The sequence below is a fragment of the Hyalella azteca genome, unplaced genomic scaffold, assembly GCF_000764305.2.
Source record: "Hyalella azteca isolate HAZT.00-mixed unplaced genomic scaffold, Hazt_2.0.2 contig6566, whole genome shotgun sequence".
Lineage (NCBI taxonomy): Eukaryota > Metazoa > Arthropoda > Malacostraca > Amphipoda > Hyalellidae > Hyalella > Hyalella azteca.
This window is the reverse complement of record NW_025936724.1, coordinates 51,373-71,891: the sequence shown is the minus strand read 5'-3', so window position 1 is coordinate 71,891 and position 20,519 is coordinate 51,373. Positions and strand designations below refer to the sequence as shown.

The 20,519-nt window shown below is 38.1% G+C and overlaps 2 protein-coding genes across 5 annotated transcripts in view; one reads left to right on the top strand and one right to left on the bottom strand.

The window, feature by feature from the left end:
- The first annotated feature begins 50 nt into the window (after positions 1 to 50).
- LOC108666943 lies at positions 51 to 7,981 on the top strand. 2 transcript variants are annotated; one of them, XM_047880900.1, is made up of 5 exons: positions 51 to 277; positions 1,433 to 1,642; positions 2,527 to 2,719; positions 3,696 to 3,819; positions 4,570 to 7,981. In XM_047880900.1, exons 1-5 carry the CDS (start codon positions 52 to 54, stop codon positions 4,732 to 4,734), a joined length of 918 nt encoding a protein of 305 aa, XP_047736856.1. In that variant the 5' UTR covers position 51; the 3' UTR covers positions 4,735 to 7,981. The 2 variants fall into 2 exon arrangements, with proteins under 2 accessions (XP_047736856.1, XP_018009403.2); XM_018153914.2 differs by having other exon boundaries at positions 3,693 to 3,819.
- The window catches only part of LOC108666944 (failed axon connections), a 33,712-nt gene continuing 18,113 nt past the window's right edge, over positions 4,921 to 20,519 (bottom strand). Inside the window, exons 3-5 of one of the 3 annotated variants that reach the window (XM_018153916.2) lie at positions 15,054 to 15,186; positions 10,143 to 10,280; positions 4,921 to 7,989 (exon numbers count right to left, since the gene is read on the bottom strand). In XM_018153916.2, the coding sequence (XP_018009405.1) occupies positions 7,615 to 7,989; positions 10,143 to 10,280; positions 15,054 to 15,186 (646 nt within the window). In that variant the 3' untranslated portion in view covers positions 4,921 to 7,614. Of the gene's footprint in view, positions 7,990 to 10,142; positions 10,281 to 11,788; positions 11,922 to 15,053; positions 15,187 to 16,917; positions 17,051 to 20,519 lie in introns of all 3 variants that reach the window. The other 2 variants (XM_018153917.2, XM_018153915.2) reach the window with 2 other exon arrangements.

Genomic DNA, 20,519 nt, shown 5'->3' with positions numbered 1-20,519 from the left:
GACAATTAATTTTGGTTCTTACGTAGTTTTCACATCAATTATCTTCAGACGATGTCTAACCTAACCCGAGCTGGAGAAGTTTACGTGGTCAACAATGAGGTAAACAACGAAGGAGTTCCGTTCGCCGACTCGTTCTACATCAGCGTCCACATTTGCATCGTACGAGTCTCAGCCGCGGACGTGCAAGACGATGTCATCGCTGGAGTCACGGAGTGGTGTCAGTACTCCTGCTACTCCAGCGTACAGTACAAGAAGAGCGTCTGGGGAGTCCTTAAAGGTATATATAAGGATATAAACAACGAAAAAACTGTTCTGATAGTAAAAAGTATACGCTTTAATGGCGCTTTATCTTCCAATTCATTATTAAAGAGATTAGTGTTCATGTTTTCATTTGTGTTAAAATGTGTTATCTTGGTGTTGTTCACTGGCTTCAATTTGACGGAAGACATAAACTATAGTGAATAAGTTGAATAAACTACACGACTTACTTATATTTTTTCTGATTAAACTCAGCAAAACATAAACTACGATTTAAATGTGTCAAAGTTTATTATAAATTCTGACCTCAGACCTCAGAATCCAGTGATATTCTTGTTACCTTGATGTGCTCTCGAAACTTTCAATATTAATATTAAACTGTCTTAAATTTAAGCATTTGTACTAAGATCTTTATTTTGATTGGTAAATAACACTTATGTTGAATGCTTTGAACTCTTGCATTGTCTGGTAAATAACATTCGTGTTGAATGCTCTGAACTCTTTAATTGTCAGGTAAATAAAATTTTGTTGAATGCTTTGAATTCTTGAATTGTCAGGTAAATAACCTTGTGTCGAATGCTCTTGAATTGTCAGGTAAATAATATTTATTTCGAATGCTCTGAACTCTTGAATTGTCTGGTAAACAACCTTGAGTTTAATGCTTTGAACTCATTAATTATCCGGTAAATAAAATTTGTGTTGAATGCTTTGAACTCTTGAATTGTCAGGTAAATAACATTTATTTCGAATGCTCTGAACTCTTGAATTGTCAGGTAAATAAAATTTTGTTGAATGCTTTAAATTCTTGAATTGTCAGGTAAATAACCTTGTGTCGAATGCTTTGAACTCTTGCATTGTCTGGTAAATAATATTTATTTGGAATGCTGCGAAGTCTTGAATTGTCTGGTAAATAACATTTATTTCGAATGCTCTGAACTCTTGAATTGTCTGGTAAATAACCTTGCGTTTAATGCTTTGAACTAATTATTTGTCCGGTAAATAAAATTTGTGTTGAATGCTTTGAACTCTTGAATTGTCAGGTAATTAATATTTATTTCTAATGCTCTTAACTCTTAAATTGTCAGGTAAATAATATTTATTTCGAATGCTCTGAACTCTTGAATTGTCTGGTAAACAACCTTGCGTTTAATGCTTTGAACTCTTGAATCGTCAGGTCAGTTGGAGCGTGCCACTTACTCCGGCATGGAGGGCATCCATCGCGATGTTGCGGCGGCGTTGAGAGACTATGCCATCGGTTCCATGTCTGCTTCAGACGTACGCGCTGCCAAAGCTATCGGACAGAACGCACGGAAGAAGAAGAGATCGAAAACGACATCTAGCGACTTCGGCCACTCCAACAAGAAAACAAAAGATGATGCGCAGAGTAAGTTATAATATTGCCTAACGTCCGAAATGCACAAAAAGCTATCATGGATCGTTGTTATGTAGGAATGTTTGGATAATGCCTCCGAATGTTTTAATGTGTTTAATATATAATAGGAAGTTTTTCTGCGCCACTTTTTCCAGGTGCTCCTTGGTTTAATTTTTTGGTTTCTATATATTTATGCGAAACATTAATCATGCAAGCGCAACTCACTAATCGTGCATGTATAGATGCTCTAACAGTTAAATTAAACCCTTTACCGCCGTATGCCACTCTCCGGGAACATAACTTTCAACTTAACTTATACGTAAACTATTGAGTGTAGCAACCTGAGGACATTTGTACGCAACAGAGAACATTTTAAAGTTGTCGTACGTGGCGGCAACCATCAGTGCAAGTCATTTTGCGCTCACTAGAACGTATTCTTTTTGGGAAGTAGGCGCGTGACAATGTTGCTCCGGTTACTAATGTCAGGCGGCAGAGGGTTTAGACGCATAATTTGGGTAGATAAACTTGCAACTCTGCGGAGAAGTTATGAATGTTATCTCAACCAAGATTATAATTTTTCAGTTTTAAATGCAGGTGAATGCTCGTATATTGCAGACCTATACGCTGTCACAGAAAGCTAGTGATAATGAACGTTCAAAAAACTTAAGCACCGTAGATTTTTATGTGATATATTATAACATTTTATACCTAATCCCATACAACCATCTTAGACCAGCTTTTTATTTTATTTTTAATGTTTTAATATATTCATTGTTTTTCTGAAGAATCAATCACAACATGAAGAGCGTTATCTGAACGCAAACGCTGGCGTGGATGTTTTGGCAATCGCTTCTAGCGACTTCATAGCATTGAATTAACTTTATTTTTTTCCGTAGGAATAAGCTGGGCTCACGGTATCCTCAACACTTCACTTGTGCTCTCCGCGTTGCTGCTGGTGGTTCTCAACGTGAATCTCTTCGCTAAAGTTCAGTACTTGGAAACCGTTTCCAAAAATCTGACGCTGGCAAGCCACTGTCCAGCTTTACTTGCAACGCCGTTTACGGATCAGCTTCTCACATCAGACCCGAAGTGAGTTGTGCTGTAAAAAGTTACTCAATGTACAAAAATATAACTCCGTACTCACTGCAGTGAGTGACAGAGAGCGCATTTTCCCGTCGACGAAAACGTGAAGTCACGGACGGACAGACAGACAGACGGACGGACGGACATGGTGAGCTCAATAGCGCCTTTTTTCCATAAATGAGAAAATGCGCTAAAATGTTAATTATATACTTCATTTAGAAGGTAATTGTTGAGCTAGGATGTTATTTCTGTAAGAGGTTAATACAGTCTTTCAGACGTTAATAATTCCTTTGGTAAGCAAAGGATTCTAACAGATTTCTCAAAACGAGCTTAAGTGTCGAAACTTGCTTGTACGGCATTGCGAGTTGCTATGCTGCTCAACTCGCATGCATAGATATAAGCATCATTTGTCGTTGAGGCATCGACAAGTTTATATTATTAAGTGTTGACAAATCTGTAGAGCAAGGCGTGTCCCTAGTGCAGTAGTTCCTAGCTCACATAACAGTTCCCAGGCATCGGTACGTGTTGCGTAAGACCTGAGAACAATATTTTCATCGTGCAGAGTTTTTAAAGAATCTTCCAGCCAATACGATTTGCGAAAATATTTTGAAAATGTGGTTCAAACGTGCGCTTCATAGGTAGCGGATACTTATTTGGCAGCTCCTGTTCTTTTGTTGAAGTTTCAAAGTCTAGTATATTTAAAAGAGTAAGTGGTAAAACGTTTCTTTAATTTTTTTGCTGGTATCTAAACTGTCAGTAAAATGAACCGAAAACTAGTGTTGGTTTCCAAAAACCGACCCCGCTTCTCTGTTGTCGTGTGGGGAACTAATACGATTTCTTCATAAAACAAAACAATGTTCAAATAATTGTGGTGTAACCAAATATTGTGACCAAAATTTAGTAAATTTTGAATTTAAGGGAAACGTCACTGTAGCTACCAACAAAGTTTATTGCCTATTTTAGCTCAATTTTTGCGCAGCAGCGATGATCCTCAAGAAATTTGGGAACTAGTGAAGAATTTACTGGCGTCACAAAAAGCAAGTTATTCTGCTGAGCTGCAGCAGATGGGAAGCCACTTGCTGCAGGCCACTCGGGCACTGGATCAGGTAATCTGAATTTGATTAGTTCTACTGCCATTAATATAGTACCAATTTCAGACGACCCCGTTGTAGCAGTACTGCCTTTGTTAACAAGATCAGATCATTGGTAGAACATTTGCCTTTTTAATAATAACGAGATCTGTTATTATTTGATTTCTTGCTAGCGGTTACTGCAGTGCACCGTTGAGAAAACAAGATTGTTTTATAACCTAACCCAATGTCCGAGTTTTTTTTTAGCGATCGAGTGTCACTCGGAGGTCCCATAGATTTGCTGCATTTCCCGTGATGCTCTGGTTGTCCTAGTAGTATTTCTGAACAGCCGCTAATCTTTAGTAATAAATGTATATTATATTAATTGATGAGTTGATAATTGGTGTATTAGATAAGGGTATGCATCAAGCAACTGCAATAGGTTTGCATTTAACGATCAGCCGCTGGTCCCGGAAGGTGCCGGAAGACAGAAGTTGCGTATCGGCTCCAGATTACTGTTCGTTTTGGCAATTTGTAAAGTAGAAAATATCCAACTAAAAATCGCTCACTATCTTGAAAGTGCAGCACTATTGCGGCGTCGTGTAGGTTTGCCTCAGCGTGTGCTTTCTTACAAAAAAAAAAAACCTTCATACCTCAAAACCTTCATTTCATTTTTTTTTCAGGTACGATTAGTAAGCCTTTGCCGATATAACTATTTTGTAATAAAAATTAATGAAACTATGGTAAATTTATGAAATTAATTGTATTCATATTCGAATACGACAGGCTGACTCAGAGCTGCATATCGTTCTGGACCGTCTTCCACATTCCTTGGATGTCCTCGCGGACGCTGTGAAAGAACATATTCGAGAAGAACAAGTCATGGGGAAGATCAGCGACGTGTTCAAGCGCATCGAAACGCGCCAGCTTGACAACAAAGCCCAAACATAACAGTGTGGTGACCACTGGAAAATGTTTCTTTTGTCTACGGTAATTATAAGTGAATCCTGTTAAAAATGGAGGAAAGGCATTCCTTGCCTCAAAAGTTTATGGTTGCACGTACGTATCACCTGTTGAGAATATAGGAACGGGCACATATATTTTTCTAATTAACTGGAAGGTAACAAAACATCGCCGAAGTGTTAAAAAGATTTATTGTTACTACACCGACATAAGAGAGAGGCTCAACTAAGTAAAATGAACTGCAATAAATATAAAGACCATTTTAAATTTCTGATTTTGTAGTGAACGGCCTGATCTAACACTCATTACAAAAATAATGTACAGCGAGAAAGCGCTTAACCTAGTGTCATGATCAACTTGAGAGAGCCGTGTCGGAGTGTGAAAAAATCCTTGTGCGTTTTTAATTTCGTACCACGTCTTGTTAGTGGAACACCAGTGGTTGTTGACATGAAATGCCTTCATTTTTGACAAAAGGAAACGTATAAAATAACCTCAAAATTGTTAAAAGGCACGCAACATCATAGGAAATTCTAGTCTCGAAGGGTTTTGAAGTAATGAGACAATCATATTACAACAAATTACAATCCTTTCATGCGGATTTTATTTTGAAAGTGCAACTCGGGATTCCGCTTCGAAAAAATTATTCTTGCTTAGTGAAGCCGTCAACAACCACAAGTCCTGTCACAAGACGTGGCGTCGGATGCTATAGACCGAAAAAGTGAAAAACTTAAATCTAAAAAATTTTATAACGTAGTAGCAAGTTACAGATAGAAAGAGAGAGATCTAATCTCAGACCGATTGATGCCGAATCGTAAAACTCCAAGTTTGCTTCCTCCATCTTTACTGGAGGAGACCTTGATCCTTCGACAACAATGACCGAGATAGGGGACGATTAAGTAGTATTATTTACGCGGAGTACAGCCTAAACATTGATCCTCAACGAAACTCGACGAGTCGGGTCATCAATAGTAAGTAGTAAAACATTCATATAATGGAGACTCATCACAATTCATCAGCTTTAATTAAAATATTCAGTTAAGATATTTTGCTGCGCATGGAAAGGTGTTCCCCGTTCTATATCACTCCCCGCTTCAGTTGTTTTGCTATAGTTTCTTGCAAAGAGCACGTCTCCAAAACAGCCGTTTGAAATCTTAGATAACTATAGCTCAAGTTACTCAACGCAGGGATACCTTCAACTTAATAACCATGAAGAAGGCGTATTTTGAAGTGCAGATAAACAATATTCGTTTGCGCGGTTCCTATGTGGGAACGAATTAAGCGATTCAATCTCAAGAGCATTAACGCTGACTGAGCCTCGTTGGCGAAACTGAAGTACACTGGAATTACACGGCCAATTGATTAAGTTGACCCTCGTGGAAGGGTATTTATATCGACGATGACCTATGGTACACTAACAGACAAGCCTAGAGTTGGACATTTAGCAAGCATTTAAAAGAATTAACACGCAAGGGCAATATGTCACGTTGGGAACACCAGTTTCTTGACGAAATTATCCAAAAACCGTCAACCTCATTCAACTATTACAGCACTACTGAAGTGAGCAATAATCAATTATCTATAATCATATGCAGCGCTCACAATACTGGCGCATTCTCATTTCTTCACGGCCATACACACAAAAGGTTTGCTCACATTTGCAAGCGGCGTCGGCCAATTTCCTAGTTAAAATTATGGTTTTATTTTTTTACGCAAAAATAAGCTCAAAATGGCTGGTCTTTCATACGCAAATAGAAGAGTATTTTTATTTATAGACAAGAAAAGAAAAATTTTACAGGAATTCATCTACGTGCAATCTTCATCAAAATCCAATTTAGTCAGAACCATAAAAAATCCGCCATTGAAAATGAAGGCAAGCTCGCCCCCAAGTGTCATTATTTAATAGGCAAAAAACCAGTCTTCCACATTAAAACCAAACGAGTTCAGATACAATAACAGCTTCGCAGCCCTCGTACTCAAGTTCAGATAAAAACGAGCGTTTACGGACAGACGTGATGAGTATATTGTAACGTATACGAGAACAGTCAGAAGCTAAGACCGCATTGAAAAAAATAACTTTATTCTTTAGAAATATCAGAGAGCTAGAATACGATGCACTTAAAACTAGTTCATTTGGGAAATCCGCGGCGCCGAACTGAACGACACGGAAAAACAATCTGAGCGCTTGCTGGGATAAACCTCATTTGTTCGAGATAGCAAGTTGGACACAAAGTTATCAAATGAAGAGCTGATTTACGAATCCTAAAATTTCAGGCCTTAATACGGAACTCTGGAGGAGTTCAGTAGCATAGTTCCACACTCAAATGTAGTGAACAATTTTACGTAGTAAACAAATCCAGTAATAGGAAGCGTAAACCAATGGCAAGTAGATATAGCATTTCATTGCGTTTAATTACCATTTAGATAAAACGAAGAGATCAAGGGAAAGAGGAGATAATATTTGGATGCTTAAGGCAAGCGCAAAACTAACAAAAAGACAGGTCAGGTTTCGTTATCCAAACTTGAGTGGGCAAAAATGCCAAGGAATGCTCGACTCGAGAGCTTCAAATGCCCCCAAAGAATCAAAATTGTTCTGTCTAAAGGCCAAAAGAAGCAAAGGCTGCCAAGTGAGCGCTTTCTAGTTGGGACTTAACAATTACTATACAAAAGGGGTGAAGATTCGCTGTATGAAACAAGCTAAAACTCCAAATAAAGTAAAGCTCCTTTCAATTTTAACACCTACTTCGTTATCGTATAATACAAATTGATTTGGTTTACTCTTCATAATCCATATTATCATTGTAGTCGCAATCCTCATCTGCACTTTTGTTACAAAAAAATCATGGGCAACTTTTCAGCCACAGAAACAGTTTACTTTTCCTTCTCTTCGGTTTTCTTGTTGTCATCTTTATCTGCAGCGTCCTCTTCTTTTTGAGCCTTCTCTTTCTCATCAGTCTCCTTCTCCTCTTCCTTCTTTTTCTCTTCCTTGACGTCCTCCTTCTTCTCCTTGGCTTCTTCCTTTTCTTCCTTCTTCTTTTCCTCCTCAGGAGGAGGCTTGGGGAGATGGGAGTTCAAGTCCAATGTCGAGCACATCTCCTCCCAGTCGGGGAAGGCGCGATCCTTGAGGCGGTCACAGAAGCCCTTGAGGTTGGCGCAGTTCTCCAGCAGCCAGTCGCGCAGGCTGTAGCTCACCTCGGGGTCCATGTACACCAACTGCGCCAGGTTCGCGAACGCAACCACGTCAAGCTGAAAAAAATTGGAATTAAATTACATAATTCGGTTATCCAGACACAATTTATTCAAGGACACAATTGTATGTTATTATAAAATTGTTAATTAGATATTAGTTGTTAATTAGAAGCCATTGTATCACGGTTTCAATAGTTTTAATGATACTGAAATATGATATCTCTCAGATTCGTGATAGAAATTTTTATTCTAACAAATTTTAGATGAAAACGATGAATAAGTCGAAAAAATTCGAACACTAGTCTATCATCAAGATAAATAAATTATGAAGCAAAAAACGGCCGTGATATAACGAATTTCTGGCTAACCTCGCTGCATAAATGATCAAGAAAGAACGACGTCGGCCATGATTCCCTATCACATCAAAGCAAAACGTGACGCATAAAAGCCATTAACGATTAGAGCGAAGAAAGGCAAAGACACGATGCGTTCATATCACTGTTGTGGGAGGCGCCTGGTGAATAAATGAGTAGGCAAGCAGCGTGCTTGGAGCGTGAGTCAACGGATGACTCACACAGATCAATATTCCTAAGGTTTACATTGCCCTCATCGAGGCGTTAACACACTAGACATCTTGAGGGCGACTTGAGGGTGACTTAGGAGGTGGAACACATGCGGCGAATTACCGGATGTCCATTGAGAGGTGTTTAGGATGATTAATTTTTGGCTAAAAAATACGGTTTACGGTCAATACTATCGAAAAAAGTACGGTCAACACTTAATTGAATTTAATCCTAAAATTGCAACCTGTTGAACAGTCAATAATAACCACCGTCGCATTCAAGTAAATTCTTAATGATTTCCTGATTAATTGTGCGGGGCAGAACTCGTAATTCAGTTTGTCTTTGCAATCGTTCATTTCGGTTCGTCTTTGCAATCGTTTATTTCGGTTATGTCTTTGCAATCGTTTATTTCGGTTTTTTCTTCGCAATCGTTTATTTCGGTTATGTCTTTGCAATCGTTTATTTCAGATTCCGTCTTTGCAATCGTTTATTTCAACGTTTATTCAAGTTTCTGTCTTTGCAATGGTTTATTTCGGCCTCTGTATTTGCAATCGTTTATTTCTGTTTCTGTCTTTGTAATCGTTTATTTCAACGATCACCTCTGCGAATTCAAGACAAATTTCTGTCGCCACGATCCCCTCCCAACAAAGCCCCGCCCAGCGACCTTTCCCGACTCGTCATCAATCGATGGTGACTCAGGCAAACGCTGCATTCTGCACGGCGCCGAACTTGCGGCATCTCTTCACATCGCGTGAGACGAGGCTTAGAAAATAAGTTTTAATGGGGTTACACCGTCGTTGAGCGCGCAAACGTTCGAAATACATGAAGAACGCCAAAAAAATATAACTCGGTACTCACTGCAGCGAGTGAGAGTGCATTTTCTAGTCGATGAAAACGTGGTCACGGACGGACAGACAGACGGACGGACATGACGAGCACAATAGCGCCTTTTTTCCATAAATGAGAAAATGAGCTAAAAAGCAAGATATAGCAAAATTCTTGAAAATATAGACACAATTAATTCTTTCCGTAGCTAAGTTTGAGGTTATCCGTGTTTGTACATTGTAAGGAAACATGAGCATAATGCTCTCACATTTCGCGACTTGGTTAAGTAAAGCGTGAAATTAATTCAGCCACAAGATTAAGAGATTAATTCAGCCACAAGATTAAGAGATTAATTCAGCCACAAGATTAAGAGATTAATTCAGCCACAAGATTAAGAGATTAATTCAGCCACAAGCCAAGAATTGCCACATTCATTACGAAGTCGCACTTCGCATGTAGGAAATTCGAATATTAAAAAAAGTCCAGCTTTAGACGATGGTACGTTTGCGAATACAGTGACTGGTTAAAGAGTACAACAGAAGCACGCGGAAAGGATAAGACAAATATCCCAAATGAGAAGATGTAGCTTAAAACTCAAATCAAGGCTAAATTCACCAAATGAATTATAATTATTATTATTTGAAGGTGATTATTAATACGTTGGGACAAAGAATTGAGCACGTGTTGAGTGTGTGAATTGCTAAATTGAGCATGAATTGAGCAAAAGAATTGAGCATGTGTTGTACTTTCTACAACACGTTAGTTGCAGTTGGGTAAAGGATCATTAGCGAATGGACTCTCGCCTTTCAAAAAAGGACTTACAGTGGATGGAGTCTCGCCGAAGAAGAACTGCTTGTCGCCGAGCAGGTCGCTGAGAACCTTGAGGTCATTCTGGCCGAACTCTTCGATCTCCTCAGGCTTGTGGACGCCGATGCCGTGAGCGCGAACTTTCTTGGCAGCCTGCGAGAACACAATGTTCATAGAACAGGAACGAAGGATTCTTTAAAATTAAGTATTATAAATTCGTAAAACTAGTGTTTATGTATGGCATATATTGAGAACAAAGATTTGTGTGAATATTAATTCTGAATTAATACAAGGACCGTTTAGTATTATAAACTCATAAAATGAGTGTTTATGTATGGCATATTTTCAAAACAAAGATTTGTGTGAATATAAACAAATATTTGAAAATACCACCAGACGGTGATGGTGATTAAAGCATTTAGTATCGAGTAGAATATCAATTTTGAATTAATACAAGGACCGTTTAGTACGTAATTTTGATGTCAGGTCTGATGTAATAATTTAGAGGCAATAGTGAAGTTAAAAACTAAAACATGTAACTGAATTCTAATTGAATTAATATTAACAAAGCGCTCACGAGAATCACTTAATCTTTAACTTGAGAAATGATTGATCAATGCGTCAAAAAATTCAGACAAAATGCAAAAATTATCTGCCATGACTGGTATGAACCACACAAGATTGAGCAAAACATTCAATTTACAGAGCACGAAAAATCAAAATGAATGAATACATCCATCAATCAACATTTAACTAATCTCTTCATAAAATTAACTGGTAGTTATTTTATAAGACAACATATACTTACGTGAAACATTTATATACATAAACTGCCGTACTCACAAGGATACAAGACAAACAACAGAGACCGAACTGAAGTTAACAATAGGAAACTTAAACGGGGTGACATCAACGTCTTAATGAGATACAGGAACAGATTTTAATACTTGAATACCAGGCCGATCAACAGTTGATGACACCAGAAACATGAACAACAGCATATACTGCCAACAGGGATAGAAAGACTTGCTAGAACTGACTAGAAAACTTTCTCAACGAACAAATTGCAACAATATATTTTAATATTTGAAAAACATTTCCGAGCAGCTGGACACCTCATGATTGCTTCACACCAGAACCAGGAAATCAACAACAACAACAACTATTAACCGATGAAGAAACACTTGCTACAGCCGATGCAAAAACTTTCCCAATCGACGAACATATCTCTACTCAACTAACCCGATACTACTTAGGACGAAAAGCAATCTTTTTCGTAGGGAAAAATATGCATTTGTTTCGAACGCCCCCTCGGAACTTCCTCCATCAGTACCTTTATTTATGCTCTTTATCAGCCACGATTCAAGTTCTCAAACGAATTTGTGACAGCAAAGGAGCTGAATTATTTTTTTTAACCAATGACGTTACTTTACAGTGCATGGAACTACAGTTATTTCAGATTCCATCGAGGTGGCTACGTGTTATCAGATACGGACGCCACCAAATCGTGGAGATAATCTAGGTAAACAATCCTGATCGATAAAATACAACACAGCTATAGGTAAAACGGGATCGGATAACGAATTATTAGTTAGATTCCATGTTTTGAATATTCCATCTGATTTTGAATATTTGACTTTAATAGGATGCAGTTTACTTACCCTCCTCAGGAAAAATTTATAAACTGCGTTGAGGATCGCATTTGGTAACTTAGTGCCGGTAGCTGCTCTGATATCGACTTTATAAGCCTTCAGCATGCGACCAGGGTGCTGTGAGCGCCAAGACTTGACCACCCTGTTGTGTTTTGTAGTTTATTACGAATAATCACGAAACAATTACGGGTAAATTGAGACCCAATGCGCCGGGTCAAGGCCAGTAAGACCGAAATACCACAGTAGGAGTCGACAATGCAACAACAACATCATGTTATCGCAAAATCAATAGTCAATAGAGTGCATCAGCGATTGAACGAGATTACAATGTTGACCGATAATAACACCATGGACGTAAACAAACCAAAGCCAATCACGGAAGGGATCAATCGTAGGGGAATAATTTCAAAACAAAGGGGATCGTAGGAAAGGAAAATAAAATATGATTGAAGCGTCCAGGGTAGCAAAAACAAAAAACAACTCATCATGCCAGCGTCGAACACAACATCGAAGAATTCCATCATCCACAACATCGAAGAATTCCATCATCGTAAACAATTGAGAAAGTTCCCTCGATCAACAATCAACCAAAAATTAATACCAGTACAAACAAACAATCAATCGACAATCAACAAAAATACACAAGAACCGAAATTGAAGCCGCATCAAAAATTTGAAAATAGCAGACCTCAGCATGCAAGCAGAATAATTTTCAGGCAAACAAGCATTAATATAAGATTAACAGAGAAGATGCAGAGACCAGACAACACGTAGCATAGCATATTAAACAAAAATTAATGCAATAGCCCATCGTGCGCGATGTCCTCAGATGCAAGTAGGATGCCCAGGAAGCCGATTCCGTGACCGGAGGACAGGCACGGCAGATGCAAGCGTGCAGCATCGTAAGATAGATCGAACGCAGGCAGATCCGATCAAGGCGAAGGCAGGAAAGCAGGATGCAAACGAGCAGGATGACCAAGATGATCGATCCGTAGCACAGGCAGGCAGGGGGCAGACACGTTGGTCCAAAGCAGTAGATTGGAGAGCCAAGCCGAGGTGTGGAGGATGAGTTCGCGAATGAAAAGCGATGAAGAAAATGGGGAAATAAATATGATGAGAAATCAGACATTAAACAACTGATGAGTCAGAAAAATATAGACTGTTAAGTAGTTGCAGCCGTTGTTCTGGAGCCGGAGCACATCTATAGTGTCACCTACTTGAAGACCATCACAAAGTGCAGCAAACCAAACCATTTTTTTTTTCAAACCATTTTGGAAATTATATGAAACTTGATCGCCCAATGAATTTGCCATTTGGCGATGGCATAGTGTAATAAAAAAGGCAAAAATTTAACATACGCGTAAGAAGGACCAATAAAAAAAGTCCAGGTTGAAGGTCGAAATGCCGAGGATACTTAGCAACAATTTATAACAAACTTGTGCAAATATGTGATGGTCTTCAATTAGCAATAAGAACAATGCACACATTCAACTACAGAAAATAAAGATTATACAACATCATGATATTAATAAGTGATGCATTATAAACAAGCAAAAACTGCGAAGAACAAGTATTGAAATTAAAGAGCACATTATTAGCGAAATTATCCGTGTTAGTAAAAATATGCAATAATACGGCCAGAATATCTATGCACTAAAAGCGCTTGCATTGTTCGCAGCACCATGAGTATGTTGGCTGTTGAAAGTCGAGTGGAAGAGTTAGTTGCAAACATAAGCAGCAACTCCACAATGAAAGAACAACAGTCGTATTCTAAACTGAGGGATCCTAGTATGATCCAAGAATTCCTGGTAGTCTATAACCATGGTCTGATAAGCATAGATTTCATTTGATGAATTCATGAATGAGTTGTGGAAACACATTCATACTAATTGAGTGTCGTGTATTTAGATTTAAATTTCGTTCTAAACGTGTACCAACTAGTCATAAAATTTATTGGAAGGCGCTCAAAAATTCTGAGAGCGCTAACCGAAGATATTTATAAGATCAGTTAGCGTCAACATAATTATAACCTTTTCAAAAGCGAAATAAATAACAATTTTGTTTAAGCAACGTAAAAAAATATTTGTCATTAAAAATTATAGTCGAGTAAATTTCAGTGTGAATGCCCAACATTGGGTGATTGAGGGAACAAAAATATCGTACGATGAGTAAACGAACGCTATCTTAACATAATAAAAACGATCATTGTGTTCAGAAAATGTGAAGCGTTCAGAGAGTGGAATGAATGATGGCAATTGCTTCTACATAGGAATGCGAGGTTGAGGCGGATGTTCTTAATGGCACCTTAACACACTAACTGCATCCTGCCCGTCTGCAGAGTCACCTAATCTCCCAATGAAATACTCATTTGGTACAGAGCGCCAAGGATTAAATCTGGCGTCGGGTTGTCTTCTATAGTTGATGAAAGAAGTTGAAATAAATGTCCATTTCCTCCACGTTGTTTTCATAAGTCTATCAAAATTACCAAGCTGGACGAGAGTAAATAGGGACAGTCATGTTGTTCGGCCGTCAGGTTCCAACGAATCCTCATGCAATTTGCATTCATTCAATCAGTAAGTTGAATTATTTCTCGACAGGAGTGCGAGCTGGCAAGAAATCTACTAAATGAAACGACACACAACTCACGAACAAGCTGTTAAAAAACAAGGACGCAAGATTGTGTAACTGGACACGGAGATGCAATATCGACGAACGAACTAGAGTGCGAACATCGTCAACGTCGTAAATTACGCTAAAAGCCAGAGCACTACCAACTAAATCCGATTATTCAGGCACGGAACAGCTTCTGGATGTCTTTTATTCCCTCCTTAACTCAGCCGCAAAACGTTCAGTGTATTTTGTACAAGGTTAAACTTGGGCTCTAGATCTTCCCACATTATTGACCGGATCCAGAGGATGATAATATTAAACTTTACATCCATATGAGCGACAGGATCTGATTCATGAACATATATCATGATTCACTGCTGAATATTTGATATTTTATGAAGGAGAATTCGGCCACTAGTCAACTGGCAAGTTTGTGCTCTCTTGTCATAAGCCAAGGATTAATAGGAGCCTGAGTATTTTCCTTATAGGTTTAAACACTCAGTAGGCTCTGAAATGAAAGGCTTGGCCAACTAAGTCGTCATGGTGATAGTTGAGGAGATTTATACCAGAAGCTAATCCGTACCTAAACATTGCTAGGGATTTCGACCGAGGTAGGCCAGGCCTAAGTAGCAAGAACAGAATTAGTTTGTGGCAAGAAAAAGACCTGCTTAAACCGGAGCTTGAAGGCAAAATTGAGCACAGCGTTGGGAATGCGAGTGTTGAGCGCTTCTTGCAGGTTGAGTTTAGCAGCGCGAACCCAATCGCCAGGGCAGCGACAGCGCCACCATTTCACGACCCTAATGGTTAAATCAGCGTGAAAATGAGGCTGCTATACGTCAATATTTGCCACTTATGATCAAAGTGGCAAAACTGAAGCGTTTATTTTGCTTCCAGCGTCATCCAATAATTAGATGTTGCGTCAAAAGCAGGAACAAAAAATTAAACGTTCATCTGGAGCGTGAGTGAAGCATCCATCCCTTCGAAAAGGCCGTGAATGGTAAGCATTAGAAATTTAGTAAAAATTCGAAAAGAAGCGAAGATAGATGATTAATGTTGATCTTTCACGCTGCGTTACAGGTACGTCAGAAAAAGCTAGGTTATTAAATGCAGAAGAATACATTTTGGTTGATTTTATCATGTAAAAGAACATGATAAAAACAGTACCCCAAAGGCATTATTTCAGAGCCTCAAGTTCAATGTTAAGAGTATTTTTTCCCAAAATCGTCTTCTGGAATGAAGCACGGAACATTATGCCACAATAGGAAAATGCATAAAATAATGGTTTGGAAGTGAGATACCTTCCGCCAATTAATGGTATTCTTACGGACATTCTTACTTGATAAATAGAGAAAATAGGACAATATTTAAATCGCATTACGTTGTCAGTAAATCACTTCAACAGCATCCACGCAGACTAAAATACTTCGCCTGTAACAAAATTGATTAATAAAGAAGAGAAATTTTCAGATCTAGTTTCAACACACACATTTTTTTTGAAACATCTACTTACGGAATTAATAAAATGTTAGTAAGAAAGTGAGTTCAAAGAGGAGAAAGCCAGACAAATGGTAATCACGATAGCGAGATTAGGCAAAGCTTGTGAAATAAATCATTTCAAGTTTACAGTGAGAGCAGAGAATAGAATTACTTTAGTAATGCTTTCAGAGTCAAATGTGTGATACGGCAAGCAAATGGGTTGAGGCATTCAGCTGAATGTGCGAAATTTCTGCTTTCAATGCACTCGACATAAACCATGTCTCATGCAACGACACTAACGATCCAACCGAAAATCGTTTGAAACTAAAACAATCTTCCCCTCAAATTTTCAACCGATGGCAATTAAGACGACTAAAACCGATCATGATGTCAAACGTTTGGGTTAGATGGCAGTTTATGGTCGGCAGAGCTGTTTATATATTAGCGCAGTTAACATAGTTAGCGGCAGGATGTTGGAGAATGTTTGTTTGTAATGCTGTAGATGTGATAAATTTAACAAATTAAACGGCCGAAAACAGGGTTGTCAAATTTAGCAAGAAAGTAGATCAACTTATGTGTTATAAACTGATAATATCACTGAAATTCGAAACGTTTTGTATAGAAATGACCAATATCGCAAACATGTAGAATATTTTGTACTTATTGCCTATCAACTTTAATTCATTTATTTATTCTTAGTTTCTTTCACATAGTTTCAATTTTTTCAAGTACAGAACAAAGTCATTACATTATTGACCTTTTATAGTCAGAAAAGAAATTTAAAAATGAAGTTATCCTTTAGGTCCATTAAGTATTGAGTTGCAACTTGTTCTGAGACATGACATCGAAATAACTTGTCTAGAATTTTATGTACAATATCGAATGTATTTTCACTCGCGTCAAGACAACCCTGCTTCTTTTAACGAAATGAGTAAATAGAATAAATTCTTTTTATATTCTGAATGACGTCATCAAAATAGTTTTAAAATACAAAACAAATCCGCAACAACATCCTGCCGCCAACTAGATGAATGCCACCAGCAATAACCCACCGCTTTAATTTTACGTTTGAATAAGAAATTCAGTATAATGGCAGGCAGAGGTTTCTGGAGCGTTTGCTGTAGATCAAGTTTGAAGCCGTCGATCAGCAGTTCCGGACGCGTAGTAAAGAAAAATTTGATCACCCTGTGGAAACAACCAAAGCGTTAGTGAATGTTACGTTGGCGTCATGCGGGGTGTTCCAAGTACGGCACCGAGAAAATGTAGGGTACCTTACTGGCGTTTTGCTAGAGCGAAGTTCGAAATCGAGAAAAGGAAGAGGCTGAAATTAGGCCTCATCAAATCGTGGAGGATTTGGAAACGAATTTTTAATAGTGATGTAGTTTATGTAATGAGGTTACAAGAAGTTTCAAACTTAGAAGTAAATGATTTGGTATTATGTTAAGACGAATCCCATACCTGGAAGGGAGAATTATACAGCAAAATATAATTTAGATAATGAGTGGCTACACAATCTAAAGATAATACTATATTAGACATTTTCTGCTGCTGCGAAAGTTGAAGATTATGAAAGAAACTAGATTGAAAAGAATGATATCAATGAACAACACAGTTATGATGAGACTTGTTCTGAGCTCTAAATGAGGACACTACACATCAACCGCTCTGTAAAAGAAATAAGGAGTCACTGTGACTCGTTACTAGGCACACTGTTTTATTTTTACAAGAAGAGACACAAGAATTCGCATTTCAATAATATTATTATCCCGGAAGAAATTTATATAAACTAAATCACATAGTCTCGAATGATGATGTATTCTAAGATTGCACACATAATGTTACAAAAACAAGAAATAAACAGTGCATGATGTTGAAATGAGATACAATAATTTTATATAATAATATAATTGAGCATGATCAGATTAATGATAATATTCTGCTGTATTTCAATGTATAAATAATATAAATTCATAGATAATTTAGGTCTATACACAAATTCAATGTAATGCATCTTTCAAAACTACTCCAATCAAAAGTAACGTAGGTATATAATATGAACCAAACAAGCATACCTCACCTAGCAACTATCATACTTTTTGGAAACGAAATATAACTAAAATGAGTTTAAAAAGTGTGAAACTATACTAAAAGCGCTATGAAAAATTGGCTACAAATGATTACCTAAAACCTAGGCACTTTTACAGAAAAACCTTTTACAAGTTTCCTACAAAATGGTTAAGTACTTCTACAGCAAAACTACTAAAGAACCTCCAACAAAATCAATCAATATTTATGAAGCGAAACTTGTAAAAAATCTCGTACAAAACAGTTAGATATACACTTCAACAACGAAACCTCTAAGGAATCTCCTACTAAATTGTTAACTGATTCCCAAATATTATGGACCATCTTGCTGCACCTATTATAACTAAACTGATGAAAACTTGTGGGATCTAAAAGCACGGATGTCAAAAATAAACCCAATTAAGAATCTCATTTTTGATTAGATTAAAAAATTTTCGAGTAAATGTCTTAAGATAAATAAAATTTCCAGTTACATTGAATAATGATCATGTTGAGATGCATACGCGTTTCGTTAATGAACACTTCAATTTCAATATGTCAAAATTAGCTTCACATGTTCAACTCTATAAATCCACCATGGTCGGTGCAACTTTTTCCTCACAAGAGGAACAATGAGCAAACATATGTGTTTAAAAAATTACTTTTTAAAGACAACACTTCTAAAGGGGCCAGTGTCTCTGATGTTACACATGTACAATGAATTTTTTATATTATTTTTATATATTTTAAAAAATTATTTTTTCAATTGTTTTTAATATTTTTAAAAAATGAAAATTTTTAAATTTTTATTCAGTCAATTGATTCAAGCTTTGTCTCCGACATTACGCAAGTGTAGTGTGCAAAGTTTTCAATCGATTAGACAGTTGTAAGTGTGTTAAATATTTATTTTAAGATTTGTAGCAGACAAATCAACAAAGAAACAAACAAGAAGTGAAGTTAAAGAGAAGTGTTGTAAAAAAGTAGACTCAAATCGCGAACTACGACAATCATTGCGAGGAAGAAAAAGCGCCGTTAGTTATATGAGACATGGTAATACAACATTAGCCGTGAAATTCAGACTTGCTGAACATCAGTGAATACGGAGTGGCAAAGCACTGAATTGAGGGAAACTCTATGAAGTGGTCAGAGGGAATACTAGAGCATGAGGACATAATTCAGCAGCAACAGCAGATGCTGCAAAAGCAGAAATATCATTAACAACATCAGACGCAGCAGCAACATTGGCATCATCACACGCAGCAGCAACATCAGACGCAGCAGCATCATCAGACGCAGCAGCATCATCAGACGCAGCAGCATCATCAGACGCAGCAGCATCATCAGACGCAGCAGCATCATCAGACGCAGCAGCATCATCAGACGCATCAGTAATACAGCATCAACATCCGACGCATCAGTTATAACAGCATCATCAGACGCATCAACATCGGACGCATTAGCAATAACAGCATCATCAGCCGGAACAGCAACATCAAATGCAGCGTCATTATCAGCAACATCAGACGCATCAGTATTAACAGCATCATCAGACACAGCAGCAACCATCAAATGCAGCATCAATATCAGCAACATCAGACGCATCAGCAACATCAGACGCATCAGCAACATCAGACGCATCAGCAACAAGAGCAGACTACTAGCAGCAGCAGCAGCAGACGCGATCAATATCGTCAGACTGGCAGACGCCGCCGAGGGGCGGGCGGCAAGCGTCCAGTAGAGAGCCAGCGGCTGGAACTGAAGGCTACGTGCACAGCAATACAGGCAGAGAGGGTGCGGTCTCTGTAGTAATGAACCTTACACGGATAAAATAATAGAGCACTGGTTTGCGGCTGATGACAGTTAAAAATCACAAAATCCAGCAAAACTTGATCATGAGAAACAACTTAATTCTTTTATTGGGAGAACAGGTCAGAGCGAGTTAAAAGATGATCAGATTGCTAGTGCACATGGGTGCTTTATAGTTTATACCTTGTTGACATCGAAACACATTCATATTTGTGATTGTGAAAAAAAATCAGCGACTAACGATTTAAAATGCACGCAACGACGTTATTTTAATCCAAGTGTTTGATGCCGGAAGCACCAATATCTAGGTTGAATGAACAAAATAATAGCTGGCAGTTTGAGCGCAACAAGCGGAGTGCGGCCAAGCAGGCATCGCAGTTCCAACACACCGGGCGCTGGAGCGAGCAAGGCTAGCCGTATGCCTCTCAGGCCCCTTTCACACAGGGCAGTAAATACTGCCAGCGTCCGACAGTATTTACTGCCGAACCTTAGCGGACATACGAAATGTGCACTGCTGTTCATATTTTATAAAAGATATATTTTCCATAAAATATATAGGTATTTCCATAGAGATGTATTTACATCATTCTCACATAGAGATATACAGTATTTTCATAAAGAAATATTGTTACATAAACATAGAGATGGACTGATGAAGCATAAAGCACTGCAAGACTGATAGATCCCATGCAGCAGTAAAAAGCGCCTCGTGTGAAAGATAGCGCTGTAAATACTGCCGCGGCATTTTTGACGCGCGCAGTATCTACTGCCCTGTGTGAAAGGG